Below are 20,740 nucleotides of genomic sequence, written 5' to 3'. Positions count from 1 at the left end.
ATGTTCAAATCAGTAAGTATTTGGTATGAATATTAAGGACTTTTTTAAAAATAGAAATCATCTACCTCTAAGCCATCAAAAAATACTTTTCTCCCCCAAGTGCCATCCCCTCGGACATTTTTCACTTTTTAACCTGTACAAGAGAATACTCTTACCAAAAGGTGAGGAGGACTGACCAAGTCCAGCAGGACCACTCCCTGACTAGGAACCCGCTGTACAAACAAATGTTACACAAAAGTCAAAACGAAAGAGTGTGAGACGGCGAGAGCGAGCGAGGCAGTGGCCAAAGCCCCGAAGAACAAAGCCCGACAACCAACCAACCGGGAGGCACCAGAGGGAAGGCGCGTGGGCTGAGGCGAGCTCCAGGCTGCTTACCTGCTGGCCCTGCAACCTCTGCTGAAGCTGCATCCGGAGCTGCTTGGGGGTGTTTGTCCGGGGTCGCATGATGTTGGCCCTTGGGTGCATTCCTTGGAGAGGAAAATTGCCCTGCTGGTTCATCTGATTCATCATTGAGTTAAAAGATGGTGATTGTCCCTGAAGATTAAAGCCTCCCTGCACCGGAGGCCCCTGTGCCGGGTACGTCTGCCCATATAGCGCTGCCTTCTGATCCATCATTACTGCCGCTTCTTGGCCCTGGAAAGCATCCTGTTTGGACTCCAAAGCTTGTCCCTTAAACATCAAACACATAAATGAACAGTAAAGTACATCTGGAAAGCAACAGAAATCGAATGCTCCAAGGAAGGTAAAAAATAAAGTCAATACATGCAAACAAGGATGCCGCAGAATTCCAAAAGAAAATCAAGTTTATTGTCTGAAGTTCCATGAGAACACAGACCATGACCCATGTTTTCACAAATGTGTCCTAGTGCCTAGCACGGAGTCTCACACAGACAAAGAGTACCTAGAGAAATGCTATTTGTTCCAGACCAGATTTCTGTACCAACACAGACCTCCGAAGCCAAGTATAAAAAAACTAATTAAAATTGTGATCAATTCTCATATAATTAGTATAGGAATATTTTGATGGTGATCAGAGGTGATTTTGGAAGAGACCGGGGAAATCAACATAAACTCATATCCCCCGAAGCGTATTACTAGTTGTACAAATAAAACCTAAAGGTGGCCGTCCACTACTATTTGTATGGCTGGAGGGATTATTAAGAAACCCACTCATTCAACAAGTATTTATCAAGTGCCTGCTATGTGCCTGGCATCACTTCTCTACATGCAAAGGATACGTATGCAGTAAAGTCGAACAGGTGACAGAACAACAGTGAAAACAAATGTTCCAAAGGAGGGAAGAGCCTGCCACGCTGAGACAAGAAAAGCCTGTCAGGTACTGCGCACACCTTTACCTTCTTATCCACGGGCACACAGTGCATGTGTGCAGGCAACAGTCTCACCCCAAAACACACGTCACCCCACTGTGACAGTGACCCCACCCTCGATTTCCCCACCTCTCTGACCTCTCCTCGGAGGCATGGTAGGCATTCATCAGGGTTCAGTCCTAGGCCCCTCTTCTTTTCTCTAGCTACATCTTCTACTCTGGTCTTCTCATCTACTAGCGACAACGGCCAAACTCGTCTCCAGTTCAAGTGTCTCTGAGTTCTGACTCTGCTTACGCAAATGCCCGCTTAACAACTTCACCTGGATGTCACTGGCATCTGAGAGTTCACGCGCAGAAAACACAAGTCATGATTCCCAACAGCCCCTCCCCCAAAAGACCCGGATCTTCCTCCAATCCTCCCTCATGGCAACATGGCAACACCATGTGCCCAGAACTAAAGCCAGCAATCTGGATTCTTCACATTCTCCCTTTCCAAGCGTGTGTGTGTGTGTGTGTGTGTGTGTGCGCATACACACACAGGCACACACAGTCCACCGAGTCCTGTCAGTTTTTCTTCCATATGACGTATCGCACAGCCTTCCCTTCTTCCGTTTCACTGCTATGACCCTCTCCAAGACACATTCTTGGACTCTTGTAGTAAATGGTTCTATGCATCTGCTCTGTCCCATCATTCTAATTCCCTTCTCCAGACAGGAATCTGAAATCTCTTTCTATAAAGTAAATCATACTGTAAGTTAAACATGGATTAACCATGCATGTCTACCTCCTTTCTCTTGCTAACTCTACTAAAGGAATAGCAAAGAATTTAAAAGGTAGTATCCTGGGGCATGTGGGTGGCTCACTCGGTTAAGTGTCTGCCTTCAGCTCAGGTCATGATCCCAGGGTCCTGGGATCGAGCCCCCATCGGGCTCCCTGCTCCTTGGGAAGCCTGCTTCTCCCTCTCCCACTCCCCCCTGCTTGTGTCCCCTCTCTTCTTGTCTCTCTGTCAAATAAATAAATAAAATCTTTTTAAAAAGTTACTTATTAAAATAAATAAATGAAAGGTAGCATCTATCCACAAAACAATGAGAATAAGAAAGGCAACAAAGTATTTCAACAGGCATTTGCAAGACAGAAAAAGAGAGGAGCAACCAACTCAAGAAAGTAGAGAAGCTGAGATCCGTGGGCCTATAGGGGAAAACACATAAGACCCAAGCAAATGTTTCCCACGGAGCCAATGACAGATTCCACTGGGGATGTAGAGGGTCAGGCAAAGTGCTCAAACGTGGCTGGTTAGGAATCTGAGTAGAGAGCAGGGGAGCAGCTACCTCCCAGCCCCTAACCTGCTCCCCAATTCTGCACAGCCATGTAGCTATACCTTCTACCTACTTACTCCCTCAACTACCTCAGTTCTGGGACACCAAGCAGAGCAGAGAGGTAAGAGCAAGCAGAAGCTGAAAACAGGAAATCTTACTTATAATTTCTAGTAAAATTTTTATATTTTATATCTTAACACTATGGTATCATCAATTTGCCTCCCAGCCCAGCTCCCAAAATGCAACCAGGTAATTAAAAATTCCCAGGCAAGGAAAACTATACAGTGTGAGTAGAAGAGGAGGTGGTAACAGCTCTACATGTTGCAATCTGGGGAGTCCTGAAATAAAAGGGATAGCCCCCCCATCAAATACTTTCAGTGAAGACTGATTCTTTTTAATACATCATACTTAAATATAAAAAGATAGTCAAGGATTGCAAGATACGTGATGGTGAAAGCTTCCAACATGAAAGGGACACAAACAAGTAAAAAGTAACTCAGAAACAAGGAAAATAGAGATTAAAAAACACAGACTCAGTGTAATACCCAACATGTCAATAGACATCCCAAAGAGGTAAGAAAATACAGGAGATAAAATGATTAAAGAAATGATACCAAATGACATGTCTGATAAGCTTTAGAAATATTCAACCCTAAAAAAAATTTTTTTAAAAAGAAAAAGACATTCAGCCCCATTACCAATAAATGCAATTAAAACTCACAAATTAAAAAGAAAAGAGAAACGATACACAAAAATGCCCCCAAACCAAAAGGAGTCTCTGTGCATCTGACATACAGCAGAATGAATGAGATAAGACCCACACCATAAGGTTTCATGCAACTTTAGAAGGAAAAAGTTCCTGAATAATTCCAGAGACAATCAATGGGTCGCACACGAAAGAGCAGGAATCAGACTGAAATATGAGTCCACGGCAACACTGGATGCCAAAAAACTGTGGAACAACTCTTTCAAAATTCTAAGAGGAAATTATTTTCAACCCAAAATTTAATACACAGCCAGACATGCAGGGGATGCAATAAAGATATTTTCAGACACACAAGGGCCCAATACACTTAACGTCATGCCTAAAATGACAAGTTTTGCTCAAAACTACACCAGGGGTACCACAAAATAAATGGCATATATGCACCATTTTACCTTTCTAAATCCAAAAATTCCTGAATTCCAGAGCATACCTGACCCCGAGGTTCTCAGACAAGGGAAAATGAATGCAGTCAGCTATCGTAACAGGAAATCAACAGATACAGACTGAAGTTGATGAAGAATAGCTGCATACTCACAGTACTTAGAAATATACCCCAAATAGTTTGAGTTTCACTATCTCTGAGTGGGGCAAATGCGTGTGATTCTTCAAAAAGTCTATTTTTGTACCATTTTACAGTTTCAAACACAGGTTACTTGGCTAAAAATAAAAATTAACTATAACAAAAAAGGAAAGCAAGCTTAAAATCTTCCATGGCTTCCCAATATAGCAGAAAAATTCCAGACTCCATAAGATGGTTTGTGGAACCAGCTTCCGTTTACTTCTCCATCGTCATCTCAAAGAAATCCTTCTCTGCTCTCACGGACTTTCAGTCGCTTGGCAGAACCCCACCCTTCCCTGCCTGAGGCCTCTGAGTTAGCTGTACCTCTTCTGGAACATTCTTCCCCTAGCTGATTGCCAAGCTGGCTCCATCTCATCCTTCAAATGTCACCTTACATGTCATCTTCCCAAAAAAAGCTTTCCTGACCACTCACCCCAGTCCCCAGTAATTCTTTAACTCATCATTCTGGCCTTGAAAACACAAACATTTTTAAACTAAAGAATAAGACTACAACAAGCCCCCCCCCTAAAAAGAAACTGGGAAAACTATTCAAATATATTAGACAAGTAAACAGCCTTCAAATCACAGCTCAGATAGAAGAAATTATTTCAGAGAAAATAATTTAGAGAATTAGAGAAAAATGCTGACACCCTAAGAGAAGGTCCTTTTACGACACAGGCCCTCCCTGCTGATCTCCTCCACACTGTCTGCCTCCATCCGGGTGGCTCCTTGCCTGATGTGCGCCTGCTCCAGTGCAATCTGAGCTTTGGGAGCAGAAACTAATTTGTTCACTACTGCCCCTCGGCCTCTAAAAAAAGACTAACTGGCATACAGAAGACAAGTATTTGTTAAATGAAAGAATCAACAAGTCAATAAATAAACTTGCAGAAAGTACTGTTGCAGATAAAAACCCCATCAGGAAACTATTTTAAAAACATATAAATGACCAAAAAACATGAAATATGTTCAGTCTTGCAAATCAACAAAATACAATTTAAAACAAGCATGTTTGGGCACCTGGGTGGCTCAGGCAGTTAAGCCTCCGACTCCTGATTTCGGCTCAGGTCATGATCTCAGGGTTGTGAGATCGAGCCCCACACTGGGCTCCAAACTAGGCGTGGAGCTTGCTTAAGAGTCTCTCTCCTTCTCCCTTTGCTCCTCCCAGCCTCCTCCTCTCTCCCTCTTGGGAAAAAACAAACAAACAAAAAAACACACATACACATGCACCTCTGGGTGCCTGGCTGTCTCACTCAGAAGAACACATGACTCTTCATCTTGGGGTTGTGAGTTCGAGCCCCACATTGGTCTAAGAGATTACTTAAATATAAAATCATTAAAAAAATAAAAATAAAACAAGCATCTTTGTTGCCAATCAGACTGGGAAAGATTTAAAAGAATAATCATGCTCAGTATTTGTTTCATCACTTGCTTGTCCACACTGTGTCTTTCATCTACTTGGGCCACAGCACAGCACTTGTGAGGGTGAGGAACCCCAATCCTCAGCCTCTGTGTGGGAAAGCAGCTGTATGATCCTTTAGGAAAAAAACCTACAAAACTCTAAAATATACACTCTCTCTAACCCAATCAACCTTTCTCTCAGACTGTAGGTAAGAAAAACTAAGTGAACAAGATGGGAGTAATTCATAGAATTGTTTATGATAATTATTTAGAAACAATTTAACTTTCATCAGTAGAGTACTGGTTAAATAAATTGTGTTCTCTACAGTAGATACTACATGCCTATTAAAATTAAAGACATATATATTAAACAAAAAAAGATGACTGAGGGGCACCTGGCTGGCCCAGCTGATGGAGCCTGTGGCTCTTGATCTCGGGGCTGTGAGTTGGAGCCCCATGTTGGGCGTAGAGATTACTTTAGAAAAATGAAAAAAAAAATTAAATAAAAAATTTAAAAAGATGACTGAGGGATTAAAGAGGATTTTTAATTTTTTTTTAATATGCACTTTTTTTTTTTGTCATTGTCAGATTTTACATAATGATCATTCACTATTTTATCATTAGAACAGAGAAAGCTCTTTCCGACTTAAATAAAATTTTAAGGGGTAGTTCAAGCTTATCGGTCTCTGTGTAGCCCTCACATCCACCCTCAGCCAGGTGAGACGCCGTTCTTCAGCGCCAGGGGCATGAAAATGGTATTGCTAGAGACATACATCATCACTGCTCTACATTTCCCACCCACCCTTTACAAACTTCTGTGGCAGTGTTTGCCACAGAGGAGTATGATCCTTTGTGTGACCCCCTAAGAATCTTGCCTAATTATCATTGAGTATATATCTATACACTGCCCCCCGCCCCCCACACACACACACGGTTCTTTCCGTTTCAAAAACGTAGGTTTGTGAATGACATATTTTCATAAGGCTGCATAGGTAACTGGGAATGAGAGATGCTATTGTTGAGATGTTCATATTTCATATTCACTACTGTAACGGGGTTTTGTTTGACACAAAAAAAAGCTTGTCTCCTCAGAGTATACACTGCTTGGCCAGGTAGTAAAAAGAGTTAATTATAAAAATGAGGATTCAACTAACATAAGTAAAAAACAGCATTTTTAAAACTGCATAGAAGGGGCGCCTGGGTGGCTCGGTCGTTAAGCATCTGCCCAGGGTCCTGGGATTGAGCCCCGCATCAGGCTCCTGGCTCTGCAGGAAGCCTGCTTCTCCCTCTCCCACTCCCCCTGCTTGTGTTCCCTCTCTCACCGCTATGTCTGTCTCTGTCAAATAAATAAAATCTTTAAATAAATAAATAAATAAATAAAACCGCATAGAAATTTTATTGGATCATTTCTATAGCTGCCTAAAATTGGACAGCTTTACAAAACAGTAGCTGCTGGCAGTATGATTTCTAAATGTAATACTGGCCTCCATGAATGTAGTGATGTAACTCAAGTTAACAGGAAAGATTCCCAGACAGGCATTCATGTGCGTGGCTTCATGGATGTGCGCACACACATGCTCATTTGAGAGCGTGCACATATACACCTCCATTTCCGTGTTAGTGCCACCTACTTGATTTACAAGTTCAGGGATGCCCAGAGCTCTGTCAATTTCTTCCAAGCCTGTGGCATCTGTGTTGCTCAAGAGAGTGTGCAGCTGGTCCAACAATGCTCTTTCATCACTCTGCCCTTCTAGGTTAGAAGGTGGCCCAAGGAGATCATCCAGGGAATTCCTAAGAAGTGGCCTAAAAAGAGATTTGCAATCAATGTCAATGCTGCTTTTCCTCCAACAAACACACACACACACACACACACACACAGTAACCACGCACATTTTTAATACACAGTAATAACTTAAATATGACGAGTACAAATAATAAACCAAGTAACAGAGAAGAGCAAATGGCACCAACTTAAATTGAAGGCCCACAATTTTAAACTGAGCCAGGCCATCTTACAACCACCACATCTAGCTTACACATATCTAATTTACAATCCCACCACCAAAATGTAACAACTAGATCCCCAGACATGTGAGGGATAGCAGAGGCTGAGGGGGATGGGCTAGTACAAGAATAGAAGCGGTAGTAGTTATGCTATTTGTTAACTTGAAGAAATCAACAAAGGACCAGGAAAATAAAAAAAAAAAAAAACCAACACAGAAATGTTGAACTATCAGCAAACTGAGCCCGGGACCTGCCAAAATAACTTTTTGTTACCCTTGGCCCACAGGGCTCACGCATGAACAAGTATAGTACAAACCCCATACCCCTACAGTAAGGCACCACAGTCCTCCAACACATTAGAAGGACACAGAACCAGATACTCATTCTGCCTCAGAAAAAAATTCCATCATGAGACTATTTGTTCTCCATTGAGTAGAGAAGCACTCAAGCTAATAAACTCACATAGCTACAACACTGTCTACTCAACAGCTCGATTTTTTTCTTTGCTTAATTAAAGAATTCAAGTTAGACTTGACTTTTACAGGTGGCTTCTTTCATGCAAATGAGTTACTGACCAAGCTAAATAAAAATGAAATACAGACAAAATCCACATTTTTCTTTCACAAAAACAGAGTGCTACAGTTCACTTTCACCATCCCTGAAATGTTTTAAATAATTTTAGAAAAGAATTATCAAAATCCTTAAAAATTAATCTGCCAGAAAACTGAGGCTCACCCCCTGAACACCATTTATCTTCTCAAACTGGTGGTCATCTACCCTCTCCAGGTTGAGCACTCACTGGTCCTGACAGCTGAACAATGAAGCGGTCTCCTCCCTCGCTGGCTTGCTGCCTCACCTCGATTTTTACACAGTCAGACAAGAAACGCCCAGATGGCGGCCAAGCACCTCAATCACAGTGAGTTTTCCTCATTCTCTTTCAGGGTTGCTCCTGTGTTCTGACCCTTGTCTAGATAATCCAATGCTAGCATTTTCAACAGAGTCACATAACAAAGCCCCACCTATTTTGAGTCCCATGAGGGCCCTGTTCCATGGACAACATGCCATCTGGCCAGGAACCCGGTTGGTTAGATGGCGCTGCCTGGCCATACGGACCAACTCCCATTCCCATGGGAATCTCACCAGGCCCTGGTGGAAGAAAAAGAGGGGATACATTTTCAAAGAAGGCAATAGCAAAAATTACCCTAAATCATCTAATTTTCTTTTTTTTTACGGAGGGGATGCTTACGCATTTGAAGCATCTGCTGCTGCTGCTGCAACACTGGTCTCGCCCCTGGGATGCTACCGACCCGCAGCGGCAAGGTGGGCATCGAGCTGCCCACTGCAGGTCTGGGTAAAGAAGCATTATAATCTGCTCCTGGTCTTCCCATGGAGTTGGCACTCATAGGTTCCATTCTACTGGTCTTTGAGTTTGATAAGCCCCAGTCTCCTGAGGAAGGAGTCTGATTCACAGTCACATTTCTGTTTGGTCCACCTAAAACAGGTAGAAATGATTATGTCTTTCCCATATTATACTAAAATCCTTCCTATATAAGTATAGTCATTACACGCAAACTTGACCAAAAAAGTGCTGTATTCTGAAGAACAGGGCTGGCCAACTATTAAGACATTTATTTTTTTTAAGACATTTTTGATAGGCAATTGTTGCCACGTATTCAACTAGCTTCCCTGAAAGTTTAAAATAACCAAGATGAAGAATAAATTAAGGAAACTCATGAAAGAAATATTATGCTACTGTTATTCAAAAACCTATTATTTAATCCAAATTATTTAAATGGATTTAAGTATTTTAAATTTGCTTTACCCAAAAGAAAATTTTAATCATAAGTACTGATTAAAAATAACATACCCATAGTTGAGCCATAATTTTCCTGACTATCCATCATTCTTGGATTCCCACCCAACATGGGCTGCTTTGGTAACATGGGGAAAGCACTGATATTCTTTACTGGAGGACTTGAGCCAACAGAAACAGGGCTATCTAGAGACACTGCTCGGTTATATGGGGGACGAATGGCCTGCACAGATTGTGGACTCCTCAAACCTGCTGAAACACAGATGCACAATACATAAAAATCCTCTGATGATTGAGTACAGTAAGTAATCAAGCACAGCACATAAATACCAATACCACCCACACAAGAACGTTTTCCTTACTAAAATAAACACTAAGTACGGAAGGAAAAAAAAAGAAGAAAAAAAGCCTCATATTCCAAATAAGTAGAAACAAGAGTCCCAGTGTTGGCTGATGTACTGTTCACAGCCTGACGTGGTCATTCATACTCTGCTTCACTTAATACTGAAAATGTTATCAATGTTCAAACTCCTAGAGGTTCTTCCCTATATGTACTTGTGGATTCCGTTTAAAATTTAAAATTAAATATAACTAGAGAAGTTGCCTGCTAATCAAACAAGGAATGAAATGTGGTATTTCCCCCTAACTTTTTTCTTTCTCCAACCTATCTGACTGATCGGACTACCCATTTCAGTTTAGGAAATGGTGCCACTGAAAGTGAGTAACCACCATTCCTGATAACTGTGAATTTCTAATACCTGTAGTACACCTTTCTTAAACTGATGAATGAGGAAACCACACAGCTGTGGAAGAGAGGCTGGGGGAGAACCAGCACACACTAAAAGAAGAGAAGACTCACAGCTAAATGACAAGGTTCCACAAGTGTCACAGGAGAAGTTTCAATCTACAGTTTTAGCTGCTTTTTAATTCAAGTCTCTGTGCCTAACAAAAATACACGCTCTGGTAGCTACTACTCATCTGCAGCAACCAAAGACAAACATTTTCCTAGAAGTTCCATGATTACTGGCATATTAGTTAGAAACAGGAAATTTTAAGAAACAGGAAAATGTCCAAGAAACTTTTTAAAACATACGCACTATGAATTATTTAAAAAAAACAAAAAAAACCCTGAGAGGCACGATATGTATTTTGAAGTTAAAAATGCTAATTAGATTCCCATCTTATTGTAACAGTACAGCTGACCCGTGAACACCACAGGGTTAGGAGCACTGAGCCCCCAACACATGGTCCATATAACTACTGACCCCAGAAACTTAACTACTAATAGCCTACTTTGACCAAAAGACTTATCAATAAGTCAATTAGCACATATTTTGTATGTTACATGTGTTATATACTATATTGTTAAAATAAACTAGAGAAATCAAGAAAATCATGAGAGGTGTGTCTGGGTGGCCCAGTCAGTTAAGTGTCCAACTCTTGATCTCGGCTCAGGTCTTGATCTCAAGGGTTTGAGTTCAAGCCCTGCATTTTGTTTTTTGTTTTGGGTTTTTGGGGGTTTTTGTTGTTGTTGTTGTTGTTGTTGTTGTTGTTGTTTTTAAATCGTAAGAAAATACATTTACAGTACATATTTATCCAAAAAATCCACGTGTGTAACTGAACACGTGCAGTTCAAACCAGTGTTGTTCAAGGGGTAACTACATACAAATGTGCAGAAACTTTTAAAAGGCAGCAAGAATAAAACCTAGTTCTTTCTTACCCAGAGAATTAGTTCCTTGAAACATTTGTTGCTTGGTTCCCAGATTACTACCATTTGTGGATATGGAATTATTGTAAAAGTCAGAACTAGTCAGATCACCAAGAATAGCATCTAGATTATCCAAGTCTCCAGATCCCTGGAAAAAAAATTCTTTAATTAACCTGTGTTAATTTTTTTTTAATTAACATTACTAGATACATAGGTATAAACATATTCATCAGAAGAACACAAATAAAATGGGAATAAGTAAAATACAATAGTTACCTAAAACAGTAATGTCCAACTTAAAGTCTGGCTTCTTAAGACCCCTACCCCCAAATCTTCTTCCTTGAAACTTAGATCAGTGTACTGAAATAAATTCTCTCGGTTTGGAACTGCTTTCGAAGGGGCATTTTTTTAATCTGCACTAGAACTTTAATTCTCAAACTGTAGGATATTTTCCAGCTAATGTCAGGATCATTAGTTGACAGAGAGGTCTGCCTCTACACCTACCTTCGAAAAACAAGTGTGATTAATAATAAAGGCAACAAGCTGACGTTCAGTAAGAGATTCATAGGCATGTTTTAAAAACGGTTCTTGGTCCACAATTTGGAGAGCACTAGGTTAAACAAAATTAAACAGACATCCTAACAGTAAGACTTCCCCCAAGACTTTAATTTTCTCAGGTGAAGTCTCCCAGAAGAGTGATCCTCAAGCAGTATAGGAAACCCTTATATAGAATGAAATCACGTATAGTACGAAATTTGTTTTTAGGTACAAATCAAAATCTGTTAATTAATACAAATTTTTTTTCCCCGTTTCTTTCTACTATCCCTTTAAAAGACCCAATCTGCTCATTCCAACAATAAAAACCTCCATGAAAATTTTCAAACTGGCTACCAACTGGTTCAAGTTAGAGTCACATTTTAAAACACACACATCTGGTATTTCCATCATTATACACTTTACTGGGGCGCCTGAGTGGCTCAGTCGGTTGGGCGTCTGCCTTCGGCTCAAGTCATGATCCCAGGGTCCTGGGATCGAGCCCCGCATCGGGCTCCCTGCTCAGCGGGAAGCCTACTTCTCCCTCTCCCACTCCACCTGCTTATGTGTCTCTCTCTCTGTCAAATAAATAAATAAAATCTTTTAAAAATAAAAATAAATAAATAAATAAAAATACACTTTACTGATGCCCAAAAAATTATAAAGAAATGACAGCTCAAGGGTAACTTCTATCACATAAACCTAAAACAGAAGATAAGATTTTGCATATAACACATGGTCTTTCTAACACAGATATGCAATGATTAAACACAATGACTAAGCTGGAATAGAGAAAAACCAATTACCTCTTCATTTGTTTCTGTCTTAATTTTAGAGTCCTTCTCTTGACTTGAACTAGGAATGGTGGAGCTGCTGCACTGACTCATTTTACTGTCCACTCCTTCCACTTTGGGCTGCAGTTCTTTAGAGAGTGTATCACTAGGATCATCCCTGTCTAGCAGATATCTAAGAAGGGCATTATTTTCCTTCTTCTTAGGACTTAGTTGCTCCTGCTTGACATTTCCTTCCACACAAGACGCCGCACTGCTGGTGTCTTTCCCAGTGGCTTCTGCAGTAATCTTGGCTACTTCTGCAGGTGAATTCCCATTCTGCAGCAACTTGTGCAGAATCCGGTGCTTCTCCTGCAGCAGTGACCCATGCATATTCGATGTGGAGGACACTCCTCCAGAGGTGGAAGAAGAGACCCCAGACGGGCTGGTGACGCTAATGGAAGAGTCTTTACAACTTGAATCCAGGGGGGAGTTGGTCAAGGAGGAATGGCCCCGGTCATCGGAAGAACAGGTAAGTAACTGCAGTAATTTTTTATGACCCTTGCTTTCTAGAGGACCCCTCTGATTCTCTGACCCTTCAACAGTGCTCTCTTTACTTTCTTTGTCACTGAGGTGATCCCTGCTATTTGACTGACACATTGAACTCTCCACTGGATTCTGGTCACAATACAAGCCCAGGGGACTCTTGGAATCCTGACTGTTCACTTTATTTGGCTGGCTCATATTCATATTGGGAGAGTTATCCAATTTGGGGCCTGGTGAAGACAGAGTGGATAAAAGAGAAGTCCCCACACCCTCACTGATAGCTTGAAGTGCACTCAGAGAGCTGCTAGAAAAGCTGTGGCTCCCAGTATTACCAGAAGATCCCATGGGAGAGTGCACACCTGGATTGGGAGAGAAATAAGGGAAAGAATTAACTACTGGATACTGTAATAAAAATGTCACTGAACTCGAGTTTTTTATAAAATGAACAAACTTTACAAGGATTACAACAGAGCAAGAAGAGAAGAATTACTGAGGGAGAAGAAATAAAGAAAAGGAAATGCCTACACCAATACCTGCAGCAGGAGAAAACTGATGTGAGGCCATCTTTGGACTCCCACGGTTACGAGGAGAAATCATGATGTTCTGCTGATTGGAGCCAAGGCCAGGACTCCCATGTGGGGGGCTACTCATGTTGAGACCATAGTTGCTGTTCTGGTAGGAAGATGGTGACTGCATGCCTGGCCCAGGGTTCATTGAAGCTATGGGATTGGAGGCCCCATACCTAGCCCCGCTCATCTGCCCTGTGGTGCTGGGGTCAGCCAAGCCGCAGGTCCTGTTGCTCAGCATCTGTAAACCCTGGTTTGGCGACATACTCATGCCGCCTACCGAACTGTTACATCCGGCTGCTGGAGGTCTAATGCCTGGTCCAACAGGATTCGTGTTTGCTCTATACCCATTCTGTTCCCTGCAAAGAAAGAGGACAAACTTTCACTAAAATATTACAGGCATGCATTAAAGCACTCACTTTTTTTTTTTTAAATGATGAAATAAGTGCCCAGGAGTTTAACTTCCTAGGCAATACTTAGTGTCAATTCCAATCTAAATATTGATCAGTTATGAACCCAGTAACGTATTTTTTAATATGCCACAGAATCTAAATGAGTGACCACAAGCACAGCACCGTGAAGGGCCAAGAACTATGGTAGCTGGGCTCACAGCAGGGTTTACTACAGTTGCCACACCTCGAGGGGCTAACCTGGAGGTAACTGCAAATTACTCAAGATAATTAACGCATAAATATTCTGCTCTTCCATGTGCTGCGCATTTACCATTAGCAACAGCAATAGTTATCTTTTTTTCTTAAAGTCTACTTTTAAATTTCAAATTCAATCACTAGAAGCAACGTAAACATATCAGAAATGAAAGGTATCAGCAGTAGTCAGATTTTTTACGCTCTTTTTTTTTTTTTTTTTTTTTTTAATTTTATTTATTTATTTGACAGAGAGAGACACAGTGAGAGAGGGAACACAAGCAGGGGGAGTGGGAGAGGGAGAAGCAGGCCTCCCGCGGAGCAGGGAGCCCGATGCGGGGCTCGATCCCAGGATCCTGGGATCATGACCTGAGCCGAAGGAAGACGCTTAACGACTGAGCCACCCAGGCGCCCTTTTTACGCTCTTTTATCCACTAGCCTTCCCATTCCCCAGCTTTCCTAGGAAGTAATTATTTAATGAACAAATCCTCATTTTCACATAATAATATAATCTTAAAAATATATGCTCGCTTTGGCAGCACATTAAAGTAAGTAAAATAAGGGGTGCCTGGGTGCCTCAGTCCTTAAGTGTCTGCCTCCAGCTCAGGTCATGATGTCAGGGTCCTGGGATCGAGCCCCGCCATCAGGCTCCCTGCTCAGTGGAAAGCCTGCTTCTCCCACTCCCACTCCCCCTGCTTGTGTTCCCTCTCGTGCTGTGTCTCTGTCAAATAATAAATAACATCTTTAAGAAATAAATAAGTAAAATAAGTGTAACAATCCAGGAATCTAAACTCACTTCAGCAAATCCAACGTCTTTTTAAATTAATACTAAAGCACCTTGAGAACACTGCTGCATTTAATGTGAAGAGACCCAGTAATCTACCATTACCTCTGAAGAAAGTGGGTTGAGACAAAGCCATGCCGATCGTTTGTGACAGGATTTCGGAAGAGTTTGCTTTTGGTTTGTGCTGTCACTATGGTTCCATCAGCCAATGAGAATCGATACACTGGGGTTTCTGCATGGCCATGGATATAAGCTGTTGGGGAAAATATGCCATCACTAGTGACTACAATTGACAAAATAGATACATATAAGAGAGGAGAGAAAGGAAATGTACTTCAAGTGCCACATTTTCAAAATCCAGTGAAAAGAATGGACCTGCACCAAAATTATAAGCAGGCTAAAAGAAGACTGCTCAAAAATCACTTTCCTACCCCCCACACAAAAGCAGCCATGTATGGCCATGTATATACTTAATGCTTTATGGTACACAAACACAGTAACAAGACCAAGAATCAAACTCAAAATTCTTTACCTTCTTGATAGTGACGTTTCTGGGACCATGACTGACCATCATTAAGACTAAAAAATCTCTGGATACACCTTCGGATTATATCTTCAAAGCCAGGTCTCATGGAGGATCTCAGTGAATTTGTATCTATATTGACAACTTTTCCTATTAAACAGAAAATAAAGATTTAAATCCAACCCACAAGTATTTACTGGTTGCACATGAATGGCATAGTGCTGAAGAATAAAATAAAGACACTAAATCTTTGCTCCACCTTCTCTGCTATATCCAGAACTTTTCTTTTTAAGGACATAGTCCTACAAGACACTCTTACATTAAATGTTCTACTGTACAAAACATAAGAGTATCACAAAACTCCTTTCACTTTCTGAATGTACAGAATATGACGTGTCCAGATAACCTTAGGTTCATTTTCACTTAAAGGAAAAAACAACACCTACCACTAAAATTGTTCATCTGAAGACATTTGACATCTGAAGACTAAGAAAATACCTGCCTACACAGCTAGCAGGAACAATTCTTTCCATCTGAGAGGTGACTGCATTTTTGGACACTTAAAATCTAAATCAGGACGGTTAACCAAATACTCATTTCTACAATTCTGGAAGTTTCTGACTTTTGCTTAACATCAAATACACTAGAGACAACTAGTGTATTTGACTATACAATTTATACAACTCAAAAATGCTATGAAGGGGTGCCTGGGTGGCTCAGTCATTGGGCGTCTGCCTTCAGCTCAGGTCATGATCCCAGGGTCCTGGGATCAAGCCCCACATCGGGCTCCCTGCTCAGCAGGAAGCCTGCTTCTCTCTCTCCCACTCGCCCTGCTTGTGTTCCCTCTCTGTCTCTCTCTCTCTCTGTCAAATAAATAAACGAAGTCTTCAAAAAAAGAATGCTATGAAATAAAAGGTTTCATGAAGATGGTCCTTAAAAAATGGACGGCTATGCCTTTCCACACTTTCTGAGCAGTACCAGGGCAAGATGGCAAGAATAAACACCTTACAAAAAATGTCAAAAACTAGCCAAGAAGAGGGGCGCCTGGGTGGCTCAGCCGGTTAAGCGTCCAACTTGGTTTTGGCTCAGGTCATGATCTCAGGATCAAGAGAACAAGCCTAGTTCTAGGCTCTACGCTGGGTGTGAAGCCTGCTTAAGATTCTCTCTCTCAAAAAATAAATAAATAAATAAATAAATAAATAATAGTAATAGTAATAAATTTAAAAATATTTTTTTAAAAAGGAGCCAAGAAGAAAGTAGTTGACCCACTGTCAAAGAAAGAGTGGTACGAGGAGAAAGCACCAGCTATGCTCCATATAAGGAATAATCCAAAAACATTATTCATGAGAACTTTGTCAAAGGGACCAAAATTGCCCCTGATGACCTGAAGAGTTGTGCTTTTGAAGTGAGCCTTGCTGATTTGCAGAATGTTGAAGTCATATTTTAAAAATTCAAAATAATTACTGAGGATGCCCTGGGCAAAAACTGTGTGATCAACATTCGGGACATGGATATCCACAACAAAATATGGTCCCTCGTCACAAAATGTCAGACTATAGGGGCGCCTGGGTGGCTCAGTCGTTAAGCGTCTGCCTTCGGCTCAGGTCATGGTCCCAGGGTCCTGGGATCGAGCCCCACATCAGGCTCCCCGCTCAGCGGGAAGCCTGCTTCTCTCTCTCCCACTCCCCCTGATTGTGTTCCCTCTCTCGCTGTGTCTCTATCAAATAAATAAATAAAATCTTTAAAAAAATAAAAATAAAAAAAAAACAACAACAAAAAAAAACAAAATGTCAGACTATGATTGAAAGCTCATGTTGCTGTCAAGACTATCAATGGTTGTTTTTGTCTGTTCTGCAAAGGCCTTACTAAAAAAATGCAATACCCAGATCCAGATGACCTTTTATGCTCAGCACCAACAGGGTCCCCCAAATCAGGAAGGTGATAGAAATCCTGACCCAAGAGGTACAGACAAATGACTTAAAAGAAGTAGTCAATAATTTGATTCCAAACAGATTGGAAAGCTTTTCTATATCTCTCCTAATCTATTTATCCTCTCCATGATGTGTTTGTCAAAAAAGTTAAAATGTTGAAGAAAAGCAGGTTTGGATTGGGAAAACTCAGACAGCTTCACATGGTAAAATAGAGTTCTAAAAATGCTACTGGGGATGACAAAGGCACTAATGGCAAATGAGCTGACAAACAGAGGCCCCAGTCTAAGAATCTGTTTCAAATTCAGACCTTTAATGACATATTTTTTAAAAAAACCTTAATGGGGGGGGGGGTTTAGATGACGACCCTACAAAGAAGGGACAAATGCATTCCAGGAAAGAGTAAATGTTTATGCGCTGTGCCCAGAATAAGGACGTTCTGTCCTCAAGCACCTCCCCTGAGCTTAGCTCCAAGAGCCAGATGACAAACACAAAATAGATGCTCAGAAAAAGTTTACATCAGGGACAGAGAATAAAACCTCTCCAAAAAAAGTACTGCACTCAGTGCAACAAACTTCCTATGAAAGAACAGGTAGCAACTGGAAAATATGTGACCCAGATGAAACTATCTGATTTTTCCTGCTTGGTAATTTCTAACTTTTATAATGTGTATGTATTGCTTTTATAATAAAAGAAAACATTAATGAGATAATTTTAAAGGTTCTAGTCACTAAACTACTTGAATAAAGATGTTCTAAAGATGTTCATTTAGTATTTTCTTTTTTTGTTCTATTTAGCATTTTCTATTACAAAATGTGAAGTATTGTTCTTTAATCGGCCAAATCATAATAGATACAGAGAAAGAACCACTTTAGAAGGTAAAAATTCCTGTCACCAGGTTTGACAATCTCAAGGTAAGTAAATAAATATTATTTCATATTGGAAAAATTTTTTCTTTATCAGTGTAAAAAGACTAAATTAAGAATACAAAAAACTTTTTTGCTATTGTTTCATCTGTGAAAATTAATCTCAAGCAGCCTCAAGACAGGAAACTGAGTCTGCATAAAATGACTGATAACTACAAAAATAGCTGTTTTTTTAAACAGTAAAATATTGTAATGTATGTATGTGTAGATAACACATATATACATACACACATATGTACACACATAATAGCCAGAGTATGTTAGATGTTTAAACCTACTCCATTTTATCAAATTATTTACTGCAGGTCCACATGGTGGACACAAAACAAAACAGTACAGCTTCAACATCAGGCAGACTCAGCGGCAAAGTCTTTCTTATTAGCCAGGATCCTGGACAAGTAACCCAGCCTATCTGTCACCAGGCCTAGTTCCTCATTTCGGAGACTGTGCCTAGAGATGGTGCCTAGAAGACAAACGCTGGCATCACCATTCAAGGTTAGATGATCACAGAAGTAACCCTGAAGGTAAATACAGATAATACTGCCACCTCATTTAACTTCATCATTGTGCTTTAACACGTAACACTGGCTTTAATTCTTTATTCCCATAGTCAAAAAAGGGCAGACCAAGACTGAAACTCGGGACACCTGGGTGGCTTAGTCAGTTAAGCGTCTGCCTTCGGCTCAGGTCATGATCCCAGGGTCCTGGGATCAAGCCCCATGTCGGGCTCCCTGCTCAACAGGGAACCTGCTTCTCCCTCTCCCTCTGCTGCTCCCCCTGCTTATACTCTCCCTCTCTCTCAAAAATAAAATCTTAAAAAAAAAACAAAAACTGAAACTCATGTTGACATTAAGAATTACTCCAGTAATTCTCATTAAATTACCTGTATTTTTGAAAACTTATTTATGAAAAATGGGTTTAAAGTTAGAGAAAGAAATATTAACTTCTGATATGAGATGCTATTTGGAGAGAAAGCCAGGTCCCTCTACATTTATTTTTTATTTATTTGAGGGATTTTAAGTGTCAAATATACCCAACACAAATGCCAGGGGTCTTAGTGAATCTTAGAGTTGCATAAGTAACATAAGAAATAATCCATGCAAAGCATTCATGACAGTGGGTGTAGGCACTTACGTCATAGTGCAGGCTATAGAAATAGTTAACTTTTATGAAAACTCTCCAATGAACAAAATGTATACACACACACATACACCAAGTGTTTACCTGAAAGATCATGTCTAGTAATAAAGCTCTCAGGGTTTGAGGGAAATGCTCTTTCTCCTGTAGTGATGCGGCGTGCTACGCAGATCATACAGGATTGCAAATCTATAATAAAAATTTAACCAGGTAAGGATTATACTTAACTTTTGGACAAGTCTATTCAATAGGCAACCAAGGATGTGGAATTCAGTAAATGAATACAACAATGGAAATCACAGAACTACAAATCTGTCCACTGTTTAGCAGGTATCTCAAACATGTGGTCAATCTTACCTTCCCCTTCCTCCATCATGGCTCGAGGCTGAGACAGGGCAAAGCACTGCATTGTTTCGTATCTCTGGCGCATTTCAGGACCAGTGTTTATGTCTTCCAGAATATCATGCGGTGTTTTCATCAGCATACGGCAATTGAATGTATGGCTTTTTTGTCTCTGGGTCTCATTTGTCCAGGAAACTCCATTAACTTTGGAAAACAAAAGAAAAAAAGTTTTTTAAAAAGCTGGCAACTCCATCTATGACTATCATCAAGAATTTAAGCTGTATTTTCTCATTACTATGTTTTCCATAGTAACTTCTACACAGACATTTCGCAGTGGCAATATATATAATATTGGAATAACCTCCATTTCAACAAAAATCTCACCATTTTGTAATTCGCTATATATTTTGGCCCCATATAAATGTGTACCAAATTCTAAATTCACCGAGGTCATATTTGAAAGTTTTGCTATTAACCACCTGCCTTTCTGCACAAGGCTGATCACTTTACTTCCCAAGATGTACATTCAGTTTTCTAAGAAATGGTCAAGAAGATAAATTTTTTTAACTTATTTAGAAAATACATATTAAAAGACTACCTGTAGATTTTGGTAAGTTTTTAAGGAAATCCTTTCTGTCTTCTTCATGCAAGATATTGTAGACACTTGTGTTAACCAGGTCCTCTTGCTTATATTGCAGATACTGTGTGACATTTTCTGACACAAATACAATGTTTCCATCACGATTCACCACAAACAGGAAACCATCCAATGCCTATAGTGGGATATGTTAATATTGGCTATTATGGACTGAACTGTATCCCCACCAAAATTGACATGCTGAAGCCCTAACCCTCATAAGAATAGGGCTCTAATCCAATAGGACTGACGTTCATATATAAGAAAAGAGACACTAAGGATGCATATACACAGAGAAAGATCATGTGAAGACATACGGAAAAGGCAACCATCTACAAGCCAAGGAAAAAGGTCTCAGGAGAAACCAAGCCTGCCAACACCTGATCTTGGACTTCCAGCCTCCAGAACTTTAAGAAATAAATTTCTGGGAGTGCCTGGGTGGCTCAGTCAGTCAAGTGTCCAACTCTTGATTTCGGCTCAGGTCATGATCTCAGGGTCGTAAGATCGAGCCC

At 40.5% G+C, this 20,740-nt stretch overlaps 1 protein-coding gene across 1 annotated transcript in view; it reads right to left on the bottom strand.

Annotated features, from left to right (window-relative positions):
• Positions 1-20,740, bottom strand: part of NCOA3 (nuclear receptor coactivator 3) — a 138,357-nt gene that overhangs the window by 7,758 nt on the left and 109,859 nt on the right. The window contains exons 6-18 of the mRNA XM_078057472.1: positions 20,190-20,364; positions 19,607-19,795; positions 19,337-19,438; positions 15,268-15,408; positions 14,841-14,988; positions 13,275-13,666; positions 12,232-13,100; positions 10,904-11,039; positions 9,238-9,432; positions 8,617-8,862; positions 8,390-8,516; positions 6,998-7,169; positions 376-669 (exon numbers count right to left, since the gene is read on the bottom strand). Of these exons, the coding sequence (XP_077913598.1) occupies positions 376-669; positions 6,998-7,169; positions 8,390-8,516; positions 8,617-8,862; positions 9,238-9,432; positions 10,904-11,039; positions 12,232-13,100; positions 13,275-13,666; positions 14,841-14,988; positions 15,268-15,408; positions 19,337-19,438; positions 19,607-19,795; positions 20,190-20,364 (3,186 nt within the window). The remainder of the gene's footprint in view (positions 1-375; positions 670-6,997; positions 7,170-8,389; positions 8,517-8,616; positions 8,863-9,237; positions 9,433-10,903; positions 11,040-12,231; positions 13,101-13,274; positions 13,667-14,840; positions 14,989-15,267; positions 15,409-19,336; positions 19,439-19,606; positions 19,796-20,189; positions 20,365-20,740) is intronic.

The sequence above is a fragment of the Halichoerus grypus genome, chromosome 10, assembly GCF_964656455.1.
Source record: "Halichoerus grypus chromosome 10, mHalGry1.hap1.1, whole genome shotgun sequence".
Lineage (NCBI taxonomy): Eukaryota > Metazoa > Chordata > Mammalia > Carnivora > Phocidae > Halichoerus > Halichoerus grypus.
The sequence above is the reverse complement of the archived record's forward strand: the minus strand, read 5'-3'. Positions and strand labels throughout refer to the sequence as shown.